The 24,323-nt window shown below is 37.2% G+C and overlaps 1 protein-coding gene across 5 annotated transcripts in view; it reads right to left on the bottom strand.

The window, feature by feature from the left end:
• Nucleotides 1-24,323, bottom strand: part of LOC124164361 (double-stranded RNA-specific editase 1-like) — a 99,440-nt gene that overhangs the window by 55,102 nt on the left and 20,015 nt on the right. For 4 of the 5 annotated variants that reach the window (XM_046541650.1, XM_046541649.1, XM_046541651.1 and 1 more), the window contains 6 exons: nucleotides 22,491-22,635; nucleotides 21,008-21,065; nucleotides 17,821-17,977; nucleotides 13,877-13,962; nucleotides 9,449-9,662; nucleotides 6,551-6,897 (listed from right to left, as the gene is read on the bottom strand). In XM_046541650.1, coding sequence (XP_046397606.1) covers nucleotides 6,551-6,897; nucleotides 9,449-9,662; nucleotides 13,877-13,962; nucleotides 17,821-17,977; nucleotides 21,008-21,065; nucleotides 22,491-22,635 — 1,007 coding nt within the window. The remainder of the gene's footprint in view (nucleotides 1-6,550; nucleotides 6,898-9,448; nucleotides 9,663-13,876; nucleotides 13,963-17,820; nucleotides 17,978-21,007; nucleotides 21,066-22,490; nucleotides 22,636-24,323) is intronic. The other variant, XM_046541652.1, reaches the window with a different exon arrangement.

Here is a 24,323-nt window from a genome sequence, read left to right as displayed (position 1 = left end):
GATTTCGATGTGTATCAAGGTAAGAATCCTTTTGGGAATAATGAATATGAAACAGAGTTTGGGAAATGTGCTGCACCGATGATGGTAATGCTAGACCGTCTACCTGAGCAAGCAAAAGGCATGCCTATTAGTCTATATTTTGACAACCTTTTTACTAGTGTTCCTCTCCTACAAAAACTAAAAAACTGGGGATAAGGTGGTACGGGAACTCTAAGAGAAAATAGAATCCCTAAAGACTGCCCATTACCATCCAAGGGTGAAATGAAAACGATGATTTGGGGAAGTTATGCATATCGTTGTGAGACAAACTCGGGCGTAATCGTGTGCAAGTGGGTAGATAATTCAATTGTTACTGTTGCTTCAACGTGCCATGGTATTCACCCTGCAGAAAAAGTGAAACGCTGGTGCAAAAAACTTGGTAAACGCATTGCAATACAACGGCCACACATGATTCGAGAGTACAATACTTTCATGGGAGGGACTGATAGAATGGACGAAAATATAAGCAATTGCCGAATCGCTATCAGAGGGAAAAAATGGTACTGGCCAATTCTAACTTGGATCATTGATGCTGCGGTCCAGAATGCATGGGTTTCAATGCGGCATTCAGGGCAGGCTTTGACGCAAGTTCAATTTAGGAGAAGCATTGTCCAACATTACCTTCTGAAATATGTCCAGCCTTACCAGAAAGGAAAACGAGGGAATGTAAGAAATAGAGCCACTACAGAAGAACTGCGATTTGACTCGATTGGCCATTTTGTAATCGTGAATGGTGATAAGAGAAGACGTAAATGTGCAGGAGAATTTTGTAAAACAATATGTCAAACATCTTGCAAGAAGTGCAATGTCGGTTTGTGCGTGTATTGTTTTGAAAAGTACCACCTTTTTGTGAAGAGTTCTTAGAAATTATATGTATTTTGTACCATTAGAATTAATTACTGGTTTATTTTATGAACAATTTGAAAATATTTGTGGCACAAATATATATAAATAAATGCTGCAATTAGTTTGTATGGTTCAAATTTATTTAATAAAAAATAAATATTTACAACTGGTATATGCTGCCTATTTTAGATTATGGCGTTTGACACTCGCTGACATGGGGAACGCCCACGGTTGCGTATACGCAACCCATATTTATGACAAAATAATGTTATTAATCATTAAAAATTATATGTATTCCATCGCATGAAGTCTATTTAAATAGAAATGACTCAAAATTAATACATTTATACGAAAAAAAATCTCTGGGCGTTCGAGGGTTAATGAATATCATAATTCGCAAAAATCCAGCGTTTCCTGGGACATAGGCAACCCGGACAAACATTCCCGCATCGATCGTTTTCCCACATTCATCGTTTTTTTCATCCATCCCCCTGAAAAACGACAGATCGAGGTTCCACTGTACTTCAATTCAAACTCCATATTAACATCATGCAATAATTATTCGGGCCCATGAAAAGTGGAAACGGGAGAGAAAATATCATAAAAATCATGTCTTTTCATTTATATTATAATATATTCTTCAAAATTTGAAACATTTTACCCAATAGAAATTAGCATTACCTATTGAAGACAAATACATTAATTAACTCAATGTTACGCACATAGCCAAGGATATTATGAGCATTCAGTAGACACAACATGGTAGCCATGCTAGAGATCCCACTCCACAGTGAACTGTGCCTTCAACTTCCCCCCCCTTCCCCCAATTTCCTCTCATTCAACATAAACTTTGACGTCCGCATACGTTAGGGAGCTATCACATTAAGTTGTATTTAAGCCTATGAAAGTAATAAGGATACATTTGTTTTAATTGAGTTTTGCCCCATTTTTAACAAAACCTTTCCAAGAAAAAAAGAAGTAAGATCAGGTAATTACTGGATGAACGGCCATATGCTGTGGATTTAGATATCAGCCGGTGTACTCGAGGATCATACTGCGTTATGGCACAGAAGAACGGGTGTGCCCACAGAATTACGATCAACCTCAGCTTCTATGAGGGCATCATCATCTGCGATTGCCATAGCGACCTCAGTGCATTAGCCAAATGCCACATTTTTACTCGTGGCAACTAACTCACCCCACCTAACTTCCATCGTTGTTTATCGACATATACAGGCATCCCCCGAGTTACGTAAGGGATGCGTTCCGGCAGACTCTGCGTAAGTCGAAATTTACGTTAGTCGAACCTTTGCCTTAGTGCTTCAGAGATTGCGATCGGCGCGGTGAAATTCTCTGCGGAGAAATACGCGGTAAATTCTCGATGAAGTTTCATTCAATTCACTGCGATATTCATGAACTCTACCGCATATTCTTACGTTATTAGATACAAAATCGATAAACATTAATATAGTCTGAGAGTTGCATCTCGAGCATTGCCAATCTAAACGCGTGATATTATTCCCAGAGTTGACCGATCGCGTGGATTCGGAAAAGTACGGTATCTCAACGCTACATTACTAAACTGAATACATACTTAACTTGATTCATTATGTTATACTGCGATCTAAGGGCCCAAAGAATGCGTCGTATACCTACCTATAATCATTATATCTTCTGCCTTTTATATATTACGTTGATCGATGAATCTGGTGGTTTCACTGTCACAGTTAATACACATAGGAGTGTCTAGGACGGTCTAGGATTACGAGCAAATAACACACACAAAAATACCAGTAAATTACTATATTCTTAGATACATTCTCACGCACATACACTCAATCTTTCATGCACGGAAACATACTTTCATTCTCTCATATCTCAATAAAATAACGTGAAAATATCATCATTTGAATATTTACTTCCCTGGAAACATCGAAGAGTATTTCCAAAGCATGAAGCTAATTAAAAGCGAGCTTTTATTCAGCCAACTCAGTCATTAACGTGAAATAAAGTTAGTGAGGAAAAGCTATCAATGACGCAATATTCATTTACATTTGCACACAATATGAGAGAACGAGAAAATGCAGCTTAATAAAATTTTCCGCCAGAAACATGTAAAAAATTACGCAATTAATATGGTGTGTCAACTTTTTCTTAACTTTTTCACGGCGTTCATTGCCAACACTCAAAATTTCAATGCCGTTACGTGCGTACTAAACAATTCTTTTCCGCAATAAATATTTCTGCTTGAACTTCATTTTCTTTTAATTCCACAGATGGAAATGTCCAAACTTAAGGATACAATTTTTAAATAGTTGAAAGACGGAGTTCGGGTGTGAATGCTGTATAACAAGTTGTATCGTACAGGAATGAGCGCAACCACTTCCATCGCTTGAACTGCAAATTTTCACATTGATTGCTGACTTGGGATTTATAAGCGATTTTTACACAGAAATTAATGAAAATTCCTTTGAGGAATGACAAAAATGGGTCAATTTGTTACATTTAGCTCGTAAAAGACTCGATAACTATTCGATATTTTTTCTACCATAGGTTGTACGAGCGAATATCTACTTCTTCGCGCTCGCATTCGAAAATTAACGTAATCATTTGAAATACGGTTATCGCTTACGTAAGTACGGATTTACGTAAGTCGAGACATATGTAACTCGGGGGATGCCTGTAATACATACTTGTAATTAACATACATATGTACTGGTATTTCAATGGAATTCCTAAAATGTGTTTTATTTTGTAAGTCTAAAGGGCAATATAAGATATTTCAAGCAAAATTACTGCATAAAACTGCCAATCAATATCAACTTAAATTATTGCACTCCAAGAATGATTTCGATAAGACACACTGGAAAATTATCAAGTACAGCAGACTCCTGATTATTCGGCTGCAGTTAATCCGTGTTGCAGCCTATCCGTGCATGAGTTTTACACTTCATCCATGTTTTCAGCGATCTTTATTAAAAAATTAATCGGACACATAAGCACCAATATATTTGCATTTTAATTCTACAATGGGATTAATGTTTCCATTAGAATCCTCTTTGTAAAAGGGAATTATTTTACATATTATTGGACAAGAAATGTTTCAAGTTTACTTGGACGTCTGCTTTAGCATTGTAGACGACAATCAGCGGTAGGAAAAAAAACTCTTGATCAATTTTAGAAGATTCTTCAATGGTTAACCAATTGCAAACAAAGAGATTTGTTGTATATAATTGTATATATTCATATTGCACATGTGCAATGATTACTGTGGCCTCGCAATCGGTGGAATACGGCCCAAAGGTACCGGATATTTCGTCGCACTCGGACATATTTATGCCGTGACTAGTCAAGGTCAAACTGGAGAGGAAGGGAATAATAGAAGTGAAGGACGCGAGGGAAGTGGGAGTAGAGATAGCACGAGTCACAGCCAGGCACTCGTCTGAGTAGACAAATCGCCAACAGTCCAGGTTTCCTATAATTGCTACAACACGATGAGATGATCGCGCACCCATTACCTTCACAGAAGCTCCTTCTTCATGTCACATAAACATCACAGTTCATGATTGCATTCAGTGATCACTGAACTGCATCCCGCAGCAGTTGCATACCGGGCGTGAGACGCGACTACGTAGAGTGGTACCCGACAGTGCCGTTTCTGAAGTCGCGCAGCACTTTTGTAGCATTAATGGAAACCAATTTTCTGAATCTGTGATCTCGCTGACACGGGTGCATGGTTTTCGGAAACCAGGTATTAAATGAAGCAATAGGAATACGAGTAAAATCACGTTATCACCGCTAAAAATATCGCAGTTGGGAAAAGAAAGAACTAAATAATTCCGGAAAGTGATCTAAAATAACAGACTACATGCATAGTTAACAATTGATAGCTTGGTTTGCCGAAATTATGAAAATTACAAGAAATTACAGTTAAAGTTTGGATTATTCGTGTTTTCCGATCTTATTTGTGCTGCCTCTTCCCATCATTAGCCTGACTAATCGGGAGTATGCTGCAGTTTAAAAATATGTAATCCATAGGTATAGATTATGACTTCCCTTGAATTTCAGACCATAACTAAAGTAAGTGATCAGGCATAGAACAGAATGGATGAGAAAAACAAAAATTTCAATTAAAAATCATGTGGTGATAGCCAAGGTATTTGATGGTAAGTAATAGAAACTGTTTGTCACTGCTATAGGAAAAGTTTTGAGGTGAATTAAGAAAAATTGAGAAATTTCCTTGCATTGTAAAGCTCGATGCCCCTTCGTATACACAACTCTCATATCAACTACATACACCGCAACACCCTACAGCGAAGTCATCGTTTTTCCGATCCCAACGAATTTGTTGTACAGGTTTTTTACTTTATATTTCTTTATGATAATCTGTATTTATCAATTCTTATAACTTTGTACAGTTTACATTCTTGATGGCAGGTGATATACTCAAATATATTTTATACTCATTAATGTTTTCATCATTAAATTCTAAATACTGAAACTGTCTTCGCACAGAGGATACCAATAATTAAAGACAAAATTTTGACATGGATGGAATATCTTATATTAAGAAAAAGAGTTGACCAGAACTCCATAGAAAAGTAATCTTGGATAGTGAAGAAAATCTTGAGCTTTGATTTCCCTCAAGATTAAAGATTTTTTCCAAAATCTCACTTGATCTTGCTTGACTAAGAAAATCCATGCTCCCAGAGTCCTACTTTTCACTTAACCTACCATCATTAGGAATGGTCAATGATGCTTGGAAAAGATGCTTAGAAGGTTAATGTTATTAGCTTGAATAAGCAATATGTGCCGATTTTATATATGCTGATCAAAAACATCACAAAATATGATGCAACTACTAATTGAAATTAAACCCTGCTAGTCTAGCTAAATTAGCCTATAGGGCGAGGATATCAACTTTAGGGACAGATCTTTCATAATTTCTGGAATACACATTGTTTTCTTGTCACTAAAATAATCATGCATTTGTTTGTTGAGTTTTTTGGACGAGTAGGGTGAATAATAGGCTTTACTTGCACTTATCTGACACATGGAATGAGAGGAATGCAGGCCAACTTACACCCTTGAAAAGTATTTCATGTTCTCAAATATCTCAGTAGTGAAACTTCCTCACTTATGGAATTTTTTGGCGGTCTGTTGGTAGTTTAATAAGTGAGGTTCCACCGTATGTCGCTCACAATCATGCAAAGAACTGTCTAGTTATCTGAATTATTCACACCTTCCTCACATGTTGATGAAGCCATGCAGGAACTAATGAGAATAAAAAGCTTTACAATCCTACCAAAAAACTAGACCTATTTTCAGGATAAGTGAACCACAAATTTTGCTATCTGGCTTCACAAAAAAGGAAAGCTGGATAACTCCTTCTAATAGCTAAATGAACAAAATAACTCCAAGTTTGCAATCAAAACAGATAAGCATAATTGCCTTCCATTCTTAGACAATCTTGTCCAGAAGGAGGAAGATGGATCATTCCTGAATATTTTGCAAGCAAAAGTCCAGGAGCAATATCCCAGGATTAATTTTTATAAATGAATATTTCCCCTCACGATTCAGCTATCTCCGTCACGTTATCTAAACAGCCCAAAAGCAAATATATTGAAGAGAATGTCCGCGAAACCCTTCAAGTTAACAGATATACCTTGTTTGAGTACTAGATCCTCCAGCTGGGAGTAAAAGAAGTCAAGCAGACACCTTCGGGCGACCACTTCCGCATGTGTGTCATTCAAAGCTGTGCCGGACTCCGAGAGATGCCCACCACCAACACACTTTGTGCCAGTGCCCAGGCAGAGGACAAGTGCACCTTCCCCACCAGGCATCAACGTGGGAGACATGGATGGCGAGTCAGCTGATGACGTCGCGTCAACCGAGGTTTTGTGTGGCAGAAGATGGGCTGGCCCAGTCATCACGATACCAGAGAGCACTTTGCGCCTGGCCTGCCCGACTGGCAAAGACGCAGCCAAAGTGGAAAACTTGGATATGACGAGTCTGCCAAGAAAGTAACAGCGGTAAGAGCAGATATTAATGACACTTTAATCACACAGAACACAACAAAAGATTATACAAGGAAGAATTTCTACTAAGAATGAGTTGATTCCACTTTTTTGTCCCATTTGGTTCCTAGCTTTGGTTCTTCCATTCAGTTTTCAGTTTCAGTTCTAAATCACATGTTTCACTGTCTTTGCTTGGTTGCCAAAATTGATTAATGATTTTCACAATGGTTTTATAAATACTATCTAAAATGATACATCAAGTTATCTCACTAGTGATTGGTTCCATAACATAACTCTACTCAGGTAGGAACTGTTCATTATACTTGAGAAAAATTTTCAAACAGTTTTTTGACCAAATCGTATTGGTACTAATTCTTTTGGCCCCTTAAGGTTCATTAGCCCCACTAACCCTGTCACTCTGTCTGAACAAGCTTGTTGTATTTTAAGTTCCGTGGAACTTAGTTCCGAACTAAGTACCATGGGATTTTGTTCTTAACCCGTCAGTGCCTAAAGTTTTTATAAATTTACACATATTTCACTTTTATAAAATATGATACATATGAACTCAACACATTGAACATAATCCAAACTGACTTAATAATAGAGGAAACCTTCAACTAAGAATGTGCACCGAAATGTATGCTAAAATTCACATATTAAATGCATTGGAGGAGTATTGGTTCGGCACTGCACTGGGTGCCATATGGCACCCATGGGCGTTGACGGGTTAAAGCTGTTCAGAGAGCAATGTCCGATTACATTGCCATCATTAGTTTGGAAAATTTTGTCAATTTATTCCTAGGCAACATAGAAAAAACAGCTCTTTAGGCTACATCTTAGTGCTTTATTAATGTTTTCAGAAGGCCACAGTGATTCTCGAAATGTCCATTGTGCCACAGAGATTCCGATTTAATGAAGTTAAGACTAAAGTTATTTGATAAATTTTAAGCATGTCTATGAGGCACTTTTCCAAGGAAATAATTTATCTTCGTAGTAAATGAATTTAAGACATTGTACTGTTCTAAAATATGAGTAGCAAATGCAATGTACAGATTGAATTGAGCACATTTTGTAATCATACGCATAAAAGTGCATGTGTCCCACAAAAAAATCCAGCTACTACCTGTGATAGACAGTGGACTCAATCCCAGGACAAGTTTTAGGAGAAATATACCCTAAAACGTCTGATGAAGAGTTCTGTTAACATTTTGGACCAGTCCTGAGACTTGTCAGGAAACATAATGAAGATACACTTTTGTATGTTCCACAAGAGTTTTTAATACCGACCCAGGTTTCGGCAGTACACACTGTCATTATCAAGGTGAATATACAAAAATTTTGCGAGCTTATATATACATTAGGGAGAGGGGGGTTAAGACAGGTAGGATCACCACCTCCTCCCTATATATAGTCAATAGAATAGCATATTCACATCATAATTAATACATAGGGTTAGTTAGCTGATACTGTCCTCATCTTTCCTGATTGCCATGCTTCCCAGTGTTCTCCAATTTACAGAAAGTAAATTATGACAGAGTTTGTACATATTGCCAGTATTATTTTTTCCTGAACTTTGCCTCTGTAGAATAAGTTTCACTTGACTACAGAAATCAATCTTAACCCTTAACCGGTGATGTGTGGTCTGAGAGACCGCTGCGTTTCTAAAATTATGAATATTTTCAAAATTAAGAGTTCAAAATATCTATAATTATCGTTAGCTTCATATTTTTGCATAACAAGGACATCCCACTCTTAAAATTTAACGTTCCTTTTATTGATTTCTGTAAATTTGCAATTGAACTCTATTAGCGGTCTGTGAGACCGCACGTCACTTACTAAGAATGCATCAAGAAAAGGAATAAGCGGGATAAATTTCATGGCTACTTACTACTTAGCCTTCCAACTTTAACATTTAAGGCCTTTTTTGAATCTGGCGAAATATTGATACATAAATATAATAATTATAACTCAAGTGTTTTTGGCATCAGTTTTTTGATCCTGCTTCAAATCACAATTTTTTATGACAAATTGGTTGGTATTGGGAGTGTAAAAATTTTAATATAAGTTTTAAAATAGTTAAGCATTCAAAGAAAAATTAAACAAAACAATAAAAATGGTGTAGCAATATTTTGTGAATTTTTGATTTATTGCGGTCTCCCAGACCGCACGTCACTGGTAGTGTAACGAGAATTGCACGTCACTGGTTAAGGGTTAATAAATTTAAGAAAGGATGCCATGATTCTCCATTCTACTTAGGCACAGGCCCACGCCTCAGCTCACTAAAACACAGGATCTGCAGAGCAGTCAATTAAGGCCAAATCTAGCATGCCATGTCCAACATGGGCAATTTACTTCCTGACAAACAGCAAGATTCTCAGACTTTTACCAGACTTTCAAACCAATTTTTCATTTGCCCTATTTTCATGATATCTACCAACTGATATTAGGACTTAAGAATAAAAGCAAATGTATTTTAACAGAATGCACATGATTGAAATGGGGCATAATCCAAATCAATGAAAAGATTGAACAGTATGTGTACTCACGAAGCTATGTGATCAGCAAGTGTCTGAGGCATGGACATTCGGTCCCCAGCAAGTTTCTTCAAGAGCAGGGAAGGTGAAGCAATGAGAGCAGATGGTGGAGTTGCTGGAGACCCTTGTCCGCTCACGAGGGAGGCAAATGGGGAGAAAGTGATGTTAAACATTTTTGCTAGGGCTGCTTTGGCTGCAGCAGCTTTCCCAAGTTTCTTGCTGGGCCCTGAATGGACAATAAGAAGTGAGAATAGAACAGTACAATAATTAGAAGTATGGAAATATTGCGATAACTTCATACAGTAAAACCTTTACACAACGAACCCCAACATGGCAAAATTTTAAGGAAACCTCCCTACTTCAAAGTCTTTGGTCAGTACCGGACTTGTCTAATGGACAATTCACGTAAAAAACCTCCAGTAACAGACTTCTCTACTAATGGAAACTCCCCACAGCAAAATCTGCACCTGGGCCCGAAACATAGAAATAGTTCTTCTAGAACAAATAATTGAGAAAAAAATAAGTATTTTGCGTTAGTACAGGTTGTTTTTCCACCAATATTTATGCCATAAGCAAGACGTAGAACTGCATTGGAGGGTATCGAATCTTAACCATTCCCCTTCGAGCTTTGAAGAGTTCACATCTAACACCTACATAGTGGAGGGCATGGAGGAAACTTGTTCCTCTGACTCTGTGAAGGCCTTAGTTAACTCTGATGGTTCCTACCATACGAATCGTGCAGGGAAGCCAAACCTCTGCTCTGCGTTGCTCCCTCTATTGCTTTGATCTGACTGGCTCCCTCCATTGCTCCCCTTTGAGCAGGAGCACTTGGCAAGTCATTGCTCCTCTATGAACCACTCACGCTGTTCTACTGTATTTCCTGGTAAGTAAATTGAATTCTAACAATGCACTTTATTTTGTATGTCTGTAGGGCAACATGTGCTCTTTGAAGCAAAATTGCAGTATAAACTGCCAATCATTATTATCAACTTAAATTACTGCACTCCAAGAATAATATCAACAAAGGACATAGGAAAATTATGGAATACTTTAAAAATACAGTGGAACCTCAATCTAGTGTTTTTCAAGGGGATGGACGAGAAAAATGATGAATGCAGGAAAACGATAAATGCGGGAATGTTTGACTAGGTTGCCTACGTAGCAGGAAACACAGGATTTTTTGCGAGTAATTTTGATATTCTTTCAAGGATTTATGTAGGAATTCAACTGATTGAAGGAATAATTCAATTTTATTGAAACACTTTGGACATATCATTGATTGACTAATATCTCTAACTAATATCCTAAGAGAACACACCACCTCACAAAAAAATGTTTGCATACTGTCTCGGCAATTACCAGCAACGATGAATTTCTGTCTGATGTAAACATTCTTATCCATCAAACGCCGTATCAGTGGCACGTCCATCTGATACTTGGCTTCATCCAACTTCCTGTTTTTAAAAGGTAGCTCGCTCTAACCCCACTCCTACCATCATGTGCTAGGGGACAACGTATTGGACAACCCTATGAATTGGAACATGGCCTAAGCAAAAATTTGAGAACTACATAATTATAGAATAATATTGCTTTTTCCAATTTTCTAATTTTTTTGAGCTCTTCTCAAGCATACACAAATCAAATTTTGTCTTTTCATGCCGAAGTAACACGCATTTTTTGCTAGATATTGCCTATATTTACCGTACAGTGGAACCTCGTTAAAGCAAGTACGGGCTATTGCGAGACCCCTGCCATTACAAGAGATAGCCGATGCACCGTCATTTGACCCTATAATAAGCTTGTAAAAAAATTTCGTTTTTACGAGGCCCTTTTGGTGCTGGCATTCGCCATAGCGAGAGTTTCCATCGCCGGAAAACCTTCACCAAGAGTCCATTATCTCTGTAATTTCTTGCGATCTGTTAGAAATGAAGTTAACATGGAGTGCTCAGTCTCAAATTCATATAGTAAACTGTCGTTCGATAAATAAGTAGTTCATTTTGGTGAAAATATTGTGGCATTAACATTCGCGAATGTTTAATCTTTTGTTCCTCAGGTGGCAGAAAGCAGTTGGCAACATACCCGCACGTCCGTGAGTTGCGTGAATAGAAAGCATTTGATGGGAGACACCATGGCCAAAAAAAACACCAAATACGTCTAAGCAAGAAAATAAAAGTATAATATGAGAGTGTCGAAATTTATTTATCGCTATTCGCTCTTCACAATTAAAAAGAACAAAAGCGCCCAAGGAATGCAGACTATGTACAGTTAGAATGGAGCTTTGTTCGGGTGGTTTTACCCACTCCAATCTGCGGGAACTTCTGAGAAAGGGGCTACGCCTAAGCCTAAAGCGGAGTATTTCAGGGATAGATTGCGAATCGAGAATTTCAAGAATGCGGAAGGTTGATTATACTAATGCAAGCACCAAAGCGCTATATCCCGTCTTAATTGCTGGTGATGCCTGCGGTGTAAATTCAAGTCGTGGAGGAAAGGACTCCGATCCTGAGTATCTGAAGAGGTATTCCCCGCGTGATATAACATGGATGAAACGGAACTTTTTTACATCCTACTCCCCGACAAAACCCTTGCAGTACAACAAGGTATTTCTTGCAATGATGCCTCAAAAGGTAGGTAGTGCACCTTAGCGATGATATAGGATGTACGATGCAATGATACTCAGCGTGAATTGTGTGGATGAACGTATTTATTCTCTGCTGCGGTTACAAGTAATTGTCACAGTCACAATGTACTATTCAAAAGGGTGAACTATTTGCGTAAGCGGTCGGAGTCGTACTGGCGCTCTCTTCCGTCACCTGGGTAGCCGAGCATCCCCTGGTGGCCGCTGGAAGAACTCACAGAACAACTGACTCTCGTTTGGCGCCATGTCATATGCATTTGGCACCGCCACAGAAGGCATATGTGAAGAGATGATGCTGCGCTTATAGTTTATTTAATTAAAAAAATTTTGCATTCCTTTTTCATGTTTCTCAGTCATTATCGAGGACGTTAATTCAATAAATTCATACTCTTAAGTTGTTTTGGCCTTAGGGTCCATCAGATGCCTATGCCTTTCCGTTTCTTTGCCGCAAATATTACTCATGTGAGTTATATTCGTCGCAGTTTCTTGCATCTTGCTTTTGTTTTACTTAAGTGACATATCAGCATAGTACCTGCATTATATTTTTTCGTGAAATAATATCACATTAATATCTTTTCTAATATTACCAATTTTAATTCAAATCGTTTTTATTCCAGTGCTGTGGTAAACTCAGGGTATATTTCAAATACGTCGCGAGCATAACACTCACAAAGGAACTTTTTTAACACCGGCAATTTTAATCACATCATTTTTCAAGCTTCGCAAACTTTTTACCGTAGATAATGAAGGCATTATATCATATGATAGAAAAAGCCTTCAAGGCAGGATCGTTATACAACCTTCCACCGTTTCTGACTGCAGAAACAAATGCAATATGTTATTTCACTTAACTGCCACTTAACGTAGAGGAACAATAAACATACACCAACGGAAACATTTGAGGCATTAAATAACCGCAATGCAGTTTTATAAGTTAATTTTTGAATTTTCAGTGGAAAATACCAAAATAATAGAATGATTACGTAAATGCACTAATTAAGTGCATAGAATATTGGCTTCGTCGGTTGTGCATTGGCATAAGGATTGACAAAACAATGCTTTGCATGATTTTTATTCAGTGTGGCGCTTATAAATTGTTGGAATAGTTAGTCGTTGTTTGAATATTGAAATTAAGTGATGCAAAAAAGCATTGCCTTTCGTCTGGATTTATGCTTATGTTTATCAGATAGAAATTTCTCTGTCGTCACACCACTCCTGTTCCTGTATAACTGTTCGCAATAGGTATATTGGCTATCATTTGCTCCACCTCTGTTATAGCGAGAATTCGCTATAGTGAGTGTTTATTGGAGCACCGTGGGGTCTCGTTTTATCGAGGTTGCACTGTATATGTCTGAATATAGTCTCCCTTTTTTCCCAAAAATGCCCAAGATAAAAGTAAAGGGGGGTACAATATTCAAAAGAATTTTTTAAAACACTTTTCCCAAAACTGAAGCCTCAAAATTAGGAGGGGGGGACTATATTCAGAGGGGGACTATATTCGGAGAAATATGGTAATATTCTAACATAATTATTTCTGAAAATCACATTTAATAATTAATGCATTAACTTCTGGCAGAAAAAAATATGCCTAAGTAAGCCAAATTTTCTACTTTTTGTGCCGTAATAATTTGAAAAATAAGCAATTTTCACTGGAAATCAGCTATAATGAGTTCACATAATAACAAGTGATTACACAAGGACATTCAACACTTGCATTAACAGACTTCTACAGTGATAACCAAGTCCCGATCCATTTAATGTGAAAATAACTAACAAGCTAAATGCCTAAAGAAAGCTATACTTACCCATTCCTTTGAACTGCTGTCCATCCACAACCACACTCATTGTAAATTTGGCATACTGTTCTCCATTTTCTGATAGACATTCATACCTAGTGATGAGAGAATGAAGTAAAAAATTTGCTAGAGACAAATCTAGTTTGTGATTATACATCACATGAATACTTAATATGCTACATATTACAAGATATGCGAATGAACTTCAAAACAAACTTAAAATGTATTATGCATGAACCTTACCTGCAGAATTAGGGAATTAATGGAATTATAAGTTATTTGATGACAACATTCATTTACAGCCATTATATTTCTGTCACAAATCTCCAACAAAAGATTATTTATTAATATTATGGATGAGTCAATTCCACTTTTCTAAATTCCAATTCCGTTTCTTTCAAATCAACCCTCAATTCTCAATTACTATTCCATTGATTCTTATTCATACTAACAGGTGTGATATGGATTTGTCAGTAGCACAGCTGTCATTAAAATTTAATAAATGCATGGAATAAAATAAACAGACAATTGAGTGGTGCAAGGAGTATATTTTTTTCAAATAGCAAAGTAGTATTTTTTATATATATCCTCAGCTATAATAAAATAATAAACACTTAAACTGTTCCAGACACAAATTGTTAAATTAATAATGTGCAGAGCACTATGGCTCATGAGTGTGGCAGCCTTTATGCCCCAAGCTTATAGTCTTATTTTCAAAATAAATATCTTCCTGATATCAAAGGAAACAGAATCTACTTTAAGCGATCAATAGGGTGGTTTACTATTTCTTTTATTGCCTAAATCGAAAGATAATTACTCCTGGAGTACGTATTTTGCGATTTTAAATTTTTAAATGTCAATATCTATTTTTTGTGATTAAATGAAAAGTGAAAAAAGCCTGTGTGAATCATTCTGCTGCTGTGTGAGACCACTATGGTACGAGGCTATGAGCGCTGCCACGATGCAGGCTGCTAGCAGGTAGCACTTGGCTTAACTAAGGATTATTAATACCCTATCAAACGAAGGAAACTTTCCGATCATAGACAATTTTAATAGGTGATTACAGTCGGATCCGTCTTCGCATTTAACGTTTTTCAGTATTTAGCGTTTATTTTTTTGGGTCCCGATTCATTCCCTATTAGGACAATGTAAAAATTATCGGTATTTAGTGTTTTCGCATTTTGCATTTTTCCGCATTTATGGTCGTAAAAATTTGTCCTGCTCAGATTTTTTTGCCCGATTTAACGTTTTTTCATGACGGTTCATCCAAATCTTCGAATTTATGTTCATCAACAAGAACAGTCTCATGAAAGTTTACCAAGAGTCTATAGAATCTACCGGCGAACGCTTCTTCAACTGCTTTCTTCCGCGAGCACAGCGCTGCGACCTTCAACTCGCAAGTTGGGTGATTTGTCTTCTCGTAACGTTTCGCTCCCCTTCTGATCCAAACACCAGACACTTTTTGTATAAGATCCGATCTAATGGAGCAAAGTCATCCCTTAATAACCTCGAACTACCTTATCCTTCACTTCTTGAACTTGACTTCGATGATACGTGACGACTGATGACACGAGTTATCCTCCGAGGGCCGCTACAATAATGGTTTTCTCGTTATGTTTTCAATTGATGGCTTATGCCCCTTTCAACTCTACTCCCTACGGGTAGTCGATTATTAGCCCAATATTTTTTCAGTCGGCTACTTTCTCTTTTCAAAAGAGGAGTCCCAATATCAATTGCGCAGTTCACTAGAAGATTCTTTCTATAATCCATTCCAAGGTCAGTTTCCACGGAGGAACAGCGAAAGAACAGAGGAAGTGGTTCCCCTGTCATGACCTTGAGTGAGAGCATTCTTTCCCTACGGAACAACATTATTTTACATCGTAATTTAGATATCTCGGAGCCAATTTATCGACATGCGGCTGGTTGATATCGCTGTCGATTCACAAATATTTATCTCGTGCTAATTAATGTCAAAAGAGAATGACAAGTTTTGACGAACTATCACGGTCCATGACTCTAAATAAATCGCTCATGCTGGAAAAAAAATCACCGCATACTGACGGTAGAAGAGATAAGCGCAGAAAAATACGAAAATCCGGCAGGTATCCTTTGGTGGTTGACTTCGACATCATAACCCTGACGAAATTGCCTAACTCCAGAGGCACTGACAATTTTTCGGATGGAATCCAGTTCTGTTGAAGATTAAACCTTTTCACTAAACAGAGTTTAGCTAATCGTTATTCAAGGTCCAACCAAATTTTATTAAAAGCTGCCGAGAAACAAGGCGAGTCGGAGTCAAGGTGATCAGCGCGCCGCGTAAGCAACTTCTCCCGGCTCCATTCGACCTGCATAAGGCCGCGGATATATGACAACGAATCTGGTGTTATCATCGAGTTGAATCACCATCGACTTGTGCGCATACTAAAATAAGGTTCTACTTTTTTGGATGACCTCGAAATCCAAAATGTGCGCATAGGAGGCTTTTTAAAGGCTCATAAATCCCTTGTTTCGCCGAGGCAACAGAAAACGTTAAGTTGGCAAAATTCCAGAAAACCTCCCTTTTACTAGATATTCGGTAGTTGAGAATTCGGGATTAACGATCTTCTGCTGTCCCTTTATTTCACTCATTCCTCATGATTTTTCGAGTTCCTACTTACACCTTTTCTTATTATATTAGAAATGCTATAGTCACCTACATGTCACTTTTACAGAAATAATTCTAAATTTCATCGAGACCACTGAAATATGCATAAAAATGGAATCACTAATGTCCATAATAATAATCTGTGTGGGAATGCTTTTAAGTTGATGATAATTAGAATTTTCTTAAAATATTTCATTAAAACAATTGTCATCCTCTCATTTCTTATTTTTACTACCCATTTTTTTAGCTGATTCCTGAAAAGTATTATCCAACCTTCATAGGGCAAGTGAGCATTTCATTTAAGAATTTTTTGCTGCATTCAGCACCTTTTAGTTACTTAAAATAATATTTTTTATTAAAAAAAAGCCATTCCAATCATTACAGACCCTGAAACCTGAAAAAAATGGCAGGTCCTCATTTAGTGTTTTTCCACATTTAGTGTTTTAAATTTTGTCCCCCCTGAAAAACCTTAAATTAGGATTCTACTGTATTTAGAGTTGTTTCCCTGATCTCTGTGCCTCAGGCATGCATTGGTAATCTCAGACAATTTAAAACTCCTGACTACTTGTATAGCATCTGGGTCCCTGTGATGTCACGTGGAGTGGCATCGCATGGCCGTCAATCTGGCCTTTTTCAAATGAGGTTAAAATTGGCAATTTACATTCATCTAAACTGGGATTTCTAAAACCACATAATATGTATATTATGAATACACTAATGGTGGGCAACAAATCGCACTCAATGCCTTTTGCATTCTTCGAAGAAGGAAATTACCCTGTTCTTATTTCATATTATACGCCCGAGATTCGTTGGAATTGAGAACTGACATTTGAAATTGACTCATCCCTATTTTATACATCTATGATGACTGCAATGATCACTCAACTGGACCCTTGACAGCGGTTCACCAATGATAGATCATTTCTATTTGAATATGCAATCCAAAAAATGAAAATGAATAAGAGGCAACTCTGAGATCAACCATCCGTAAACCATCATTCCCTTTGACTTTAACAAACTGAATTTAAAATGCAAATATGCCAAAATACTAGTAATACAGAAGTTTTTACTTTTACACCCCTGAAGATACATAATTTGATGAGATTGTGCCTTTTATTCACTGAACAAAATACTGGCTAAGAAATAAGTATACTTTATATACTTAATTATATTTGATAATAGCTCAAGTATCTCATACAATAATAAGCTAATTTGATTCATACAGGCAATTAATTCATAAAAAATTATTTTCTATAATCTTGAGATTTTAGAAGAAAAATTGACCAATGGAACAGAATTGGCTACTTACTTGAGACCGGGACGTAACTCATTGAGCATTGTTACAGGTCCTTTGTCGGCTGGGGATAAGATACAGGGGGGAGGCGGGGTTGCCCCTGGCTGCGTGGCTCTTGCCCTCAAACTCTCCAACTTAACAGCGGCAGAAGTTTTCACAGGAGGCGCAGCAACTAGAAAAGAAAATTTTATTATGTTTGCCTCATTTTTTTATAGAGAGAGAGAACAACAGTGTGGCAATTCTACATTCCCATGAGACCCGCATGAAGGATAAAATTCATGGCATTACAACCATACCTAGAGTTATATTGCTGCAAATTATTGTTACTATTGACGCAAAGCAAGGTGGAATGCTAAAGGCGAAAGGTGATTTCCCTATATACTGTTACATCACTTGTAGAGGGGTGGGTAAAACATTCAGCGTTAAACCTTCACCAACACATGCAGATTCCTAACTCCTGTTACTTATCTCCATGATCGTTATAAAAAAATTATGGGAATTGAAAGTATAGCATGGTTAAATTTTTGGGAAAAAAAACAATGTTGGCTACATGAATGGTCCACTGCTAGTTTTAAAACCTTTAGAAATAAATAAATTAAGTAATATAAGGAGCAATTAGAATGACAAAAACACGCACCATCAGACAGTGTCAACTGCAATGAGTTGGGGGAACTAGAACCAGACAATCGCTCTTTAAGAGAAAGGAGTGGACAAGGGAAGCACAGAGAGGTGCTAAATAAGCTAAAAATTACAATTAAAAATCTAGTTTCCAACTAATGATTAAAAACATATTATATAGGTTTTGCAAATGAAGACAAGATAATAATAGAAAACTTGACTGTGATGATTAGGTTGCCCTATTAACCTCTGATATCACTAATGGCCTAATATAGACCCCCTATTAATTTTCTCCAAGAGATTTTGGGGAAAAAAGACGGGGGCTATAATTGGAGATCTATAAAATAAGGGATTTACATCATTACTCATAACAGTAACAATATTTATTAAATTCATATAAATTTATTAAATTAAAAAATTTATTATTCTAAAATTTATCACTAGCCTGAGTCAACGAAATTTCCATCCCTAAGACAGATAACTTCAGTAATAGCTTTTAAGTGACCATGAAAATAATAAGGATAACAATAGTGTACTGGGCCAAGCTATAATTATTGGTTGTCTCATTTTCCATAGCTTTCACTGTTCCCACAATGCTTGTAGCCCTTATTCCATTGAATGCTGAAGGTGGTATTACAATCCCTTTAGGCTGTGATTGGCAAAATGATGTTTTCAGAGATGGAAAAGAGGAATGACCTGAGTCACAGAAAAAGTGACTGCAATCCCTCATCCCCTAAAAAGGATAAAAAATCATGTTACCTGTTACAAGCTTAAAAATGTCTTTACCGACTGTTTGGGATGTATGAATGTCAGGATTCCTGCTACACAATAGATACAGGAGCAGTATAAAACAGTTCATCAGAAAGCAACAGGAATAATTGGTATGCATGCTGTAACCATATTCTCCAAAAGCAAAATATCTTTGCTTTTGTTTGTGCAAACAAGTTTGAGATTTGGAAAATTACAGCATTACAAGGGGCATATCATAAGAAAGGTCCACAAAGCCTAGGCATAGCAGCACTGCACAAAATCTAGCCACCCTGTAGTGTTTGTTGGTCCTCCCCACTTGCCATCGCATAAACAGCTTCTAATTAAGAAGATAATAGGGTAGTTTCCTTCATCAAAGAAAACGAAAGACATTGATTGTGATTCGTTACCCATCATTAGTGTATTCATAACATACAAATTATTTGGTTTTACAAATCCCAGTTTAGACGAATGGCAATGGTCAATTTTAACCGCATTTGAAAAAGGCCAGATTGGCGCCCATGCCATGCCACTCCATGTGATGTCACAGGGACCGAGTTTCTAAATGAGTAGAGAGGAGTTTTACATCATCTGGGATTACCAATGCATGCATGAGGCACGGAGCTCGGGGAAACATCTCTTAATAATCACCTATTAAAACTGCCTATGTTCGGAAAGTTTCCTTCGTTTCATAAGATATTGATAATCCTTCTTTAAGCCAAGCACTGCCTGCAAGCAGGGGTTTCTGGTACCTGTTAGCATGACGTCACACAGGCTTTTCCCAGCATTCATAATTAGCCGTCACGTTTTCGCGCGCTTGAAAATTTTCACTTTTCATTTAATCGCAAAATATAGATACCGCCATTTAAAAATCTAAAAGTGTGAAATTCGTACTTCAGGAGTAATAATCTTTCGATTTAGGCAATGAAAAAATAATAGGAAACCACCCTATCATCAGTGCAGCACCCATTTGTGATGGATGTCCCAATTGCTGCTCCCGCCAAGTGCGAACTTCGGTTCGTTTCTGCACGCGAAGAAGGCTTCTCCGATTGAAAATAATAGCCAATTGTTAGGACTGTATTTTCCAAAGCGACTTGAAAACTCAGCGTAAGTGGTGCAGAAAATTTACTGCTTTGCTGCCTCATGTTGTTCATGAGGAGAGGAATTCTCGAAATCAGCAGGCAAATCAATCCACATTATCCACAATCAGCATTGATTGTGGATACTGTCTAGTGCAACAGAAAATGTGTCCTGCTGGTGGATTTGGCCCAAGGATACAAAAATCAACTCCCAGAGGCACTATGGGACCCTATGCAAACTTCGAAGGGCTATACAGAACAAAAGACGAAGCAGGTTGACAGAGGGTGTTCGATTGCACCAGGACAAGGCGTGAATCCCACAAGGGATAAGGATGAGGCCCACAAAACACCGTCACTCATCGAGCAATTCGAATTGAATGTGATTGATCGCCCACCTTACAGTGCACATATCCTGTGAATATCATCTCTTTCCGGCCCTAAAAAATGATTTGGCAGGGCAAAAATTTGAGAACGACGATGATGTTCAAGAAGCAGTTCTTACCATCTCACGGGAAACTGATTTGAGGACGGATCACAAAAGTTCGTCTCATGGATGCCAAAAGACAAAGCGCGAGGGAAGCACGAGTACATCGTAAAACAACTGAATGTTCGAGGTTTCTAACCATGTAATATGTATTGGCAAAAAATCTCAATAACTACGAAAAAAAAATTTAAGAGACCTTACTTATAATATGCCCCTCGTGATAATTAATCATCTACCTTCACATCCAAGACTCACAATTTCTCCATTTGCTTACCTGGGCCTGGATTTCCACGAGGTGAAACGCCATTTGGCCTCGCCACCGGAGCTGGAGACTGGAACATAATATATTTATCAAGACAAACATTGCCTTAAAATATCCGTGCCATAAAACACAAACTTTTGGTGATTATGAAATATATTGGTGACCTAAACAGTAATATTTTATTAAATATGTATCAATTCAGATTCAAATTAAATTTCCTAGTAGAATTTAGCTTAACAAAATATGCTGCATTAAAATGATACCTCCGACATAGGAACAAAGAAAAGAATGGATCCAGAGATCCATTAGAAAAAATAACCATTGAAACCATTTGTACAGGGTTCACGAATAAAAATAATAGGATTCCCATAAATCACTCATAGAGGTATATAGTATTTTAAGAGAGGCTGAGCATAAGAAAATTAAAGAACTTTAAGTAAACAGCATACAAATCAATTAATTTCCATTCTTTATTTCGGCTCTTACATCATTGACAGAGGCAACTCCTAAAAATTAGATAAAAAAAATAACTAGGCAGAACTAATACTCGATACACCCCAAACAGAGAAACTCTTCAAATATTAGAGATGGAACCTTTATTGGTCAGAAGGAAACTTAATGATCTGCCGTTTCTATATAAACAATGCCATAATTTGGTATGTTGCACTTGTCTAAATGATATTAGTTTTCATTGCTTAGTTACCTCAACAAGAAATTGCAACACTTTCTTTGTTAAATTTTGTAAAAACAATATTGTTTACAATAATTTTGTCACCGGGGCAATGAGGTTATTTAACAGTGCATCACATGTGACTGATGCTGACATATTTTATGATTCAATTGACTCATTTAAACGAAATTTGTTAACATATTTGCTGTCAATACATTAGCTATCGACTTGATGTAAATTGTATATGATATCCATCCTTTATTGCACAAAAATTGAGACTTTAAATTTACATGTATTACTTTTCTTGTAATTTTCCTCACAACTAATATTTGTAAATTGGATTTACTCCCGTAAAATAAATAAATAAATAAACTAATGTTGCTAATCATTTTGAAATTTATTGCTCAAATTGATTTTTCTCATGAACAAGTGTTAATTACTTAGATAAAACAGAATGATTAAAAAGTCTTTTGAACTATACATGCCTTAAATGTGCATGCAAAACTTAATGAATGCTGCTCTAGGTTTCAGCAGCAAGACGTAATTTCCATGGCTTAATATATACAGGGGGCTAGGGTTATAATCAGCCCAAAGATAGGAGAAGGTGATACATGGGCTGCACGTCATCCTAGTCAGAGAGACGACAACAGAGTCGGGAGTATACAGAATAATGAATATAAATAATACCTCAATCAATGTGATCAATGCACTCACAATTTACTCACAAAATGGGCAGCATAATTACTGGAGGAGGAGGCAAGCAGATTTCAACGAGTGGTGGACACGCAATTTGAATAAGACGATAAAATAGAAAGAAATAATCACCTTTACCTCTTGCGGAGACCGCCTTTGCAAGTGAGAGGAGAGCAATGGAGGCTTTCCACTACGAGACTCAGAGATTTGTGCGGGTGCAAATGTATTGTACAACCCTCCCTCGTTATGGACAACGTCCATGGTAAAGTCAAGGGCACTGAAAATAAGATGGAGATACAAATAATGAAAACACCAAATCACACTAAGCAGAACCTCATGCATACAACAACCTCACCAATACACAGATTGTTCATGGTCCCATGAATAACTCTACTAGATCCCATGAATTTCCAAACTTTCTCCAGAAGCTATTCATTTATAGAATAATCTTGGTTAGGGAACATATTTCTCCAGTCCTATGACATGAATTACCTCACTTATACAATGAGCCAAAGAACTATCTGAAGGAAAAATAGTACATGATGACCTTCCATTAGGCACGCAGGTTTTCATTATGTGAGTGGGTGCATCATCCACCTTATGATTTGTGGCAAAATATTTGGCTTCATGAAGGCCTCTAACACGTCTTTTGAAAATACATAAGAGGCATATTTCTTACCAATTGTAGAAGCAGATTTGATATAAATGGTCGCACAGAAGTTCTACGTACAGAATGATTTTCAAAACTTTGTCTTTTGAAAATACATAAGAGGCATATTTCTTACCAATTGTAGAAGCAGATTTGATACAAATGGTTGCTGAGAAATTCTACGTACAGAATGATTTTCAAAACAAGACACTTGTTTCTCACTTAAAATTTGTAAGGTGCAGCTATCCTTCCAACAGGCAACAAGATCTAACAAGACGGCATTACAAGTAATATTTACCCATCAGTACTATACATCCATGTTGTAAAAATTTTGCTCCACTTTGTTTTGCTGTTTTTGCCCAATTTGGTATAATATGCTCATTGAACATGATAAACAGAAAGAAAATTACAATTCCAATGCATACATATTGCTTTAAACGCACCTTGTTTTTAGTATTCCCTGGATGAAAAGTGCCACCAGTGGCAATAATATGTACTTTGTAATTGGAACATCATTAAGACACTAGAGAGTTTAATACATTTTGCTGTTGTTTAATACTAGAAAGTACACCCATGTCTCGTATAGCGCAATTTCGATATAGCGCAAATTCGTTCCTCGGGGAAACATTGCAACGCAGTGTAGCCTAATCAAAAATCTTAAACGCTCTCGTGATAAAACGTGAACTTGCGCTTAGTACACACGAAATTTCTTTCATTTTACACATACAAATATTATTGCTTGCCTCAAATCTTCTTTTTTGTTTATATATCAATCGAAATCCATTGCTGTGCAATGGCCAAAAGGATTACTCGTCATTGGATCCAGATAGCCGGCCTACTGAAGTAATTTATCTCGTCTCCTTAACAGAATGAGTTAATTTAGATCATTAATTAAGCGTGGGGCTAGTGGAAATAAGTTTTTTTAAGCAATACTGGTTGAGACGTAATTTTTGCCGTCATAGGTTATCGGGCGATTGACTTCCAGGTAGAGGGTCTATGCTAAAGCCTTCAAAGTCATCGGTATTCACGGGGGAGAGATGGAGCAATGGTCGAGTTGCGCATGAAGAGCACCAACGTATAAGAGGGTCCGCTGTAGAGTCTCAAACACAATAGCTTCGTTCCCTCCCTGCAGTCGTAGGCCCTCTGCGTCTCAAGAATACAGTTCAGCAGTAGAAGGTGATTTCGATAGAGCCATGCAGAGTAAAAACCAAGAGAAAATGGCAAAAAATAGGAATGCGGGTAGAAAAATCAAGAATTTATCAAGAAAAGCCATAAGCCTAGAAGAGAAATTGATATAGGACAATTGCTTTGAAAAT

This window comes from Ischnura elegans, chromosome 8, assembly GCF_921293095.1.
Source record: "Ischnura elegans chromosome 8, ioIscEleg1.1, whole genome shotgun sequence".
NCBI lineage: Eukaryota > Metazoa > Arthropoda > Insecta > Odonata > Coenagrionidae > Ischnura > Ischnura elegans.
This window is presented reverse-complemented; position numbering and strand designations above follow the sequence as displayed.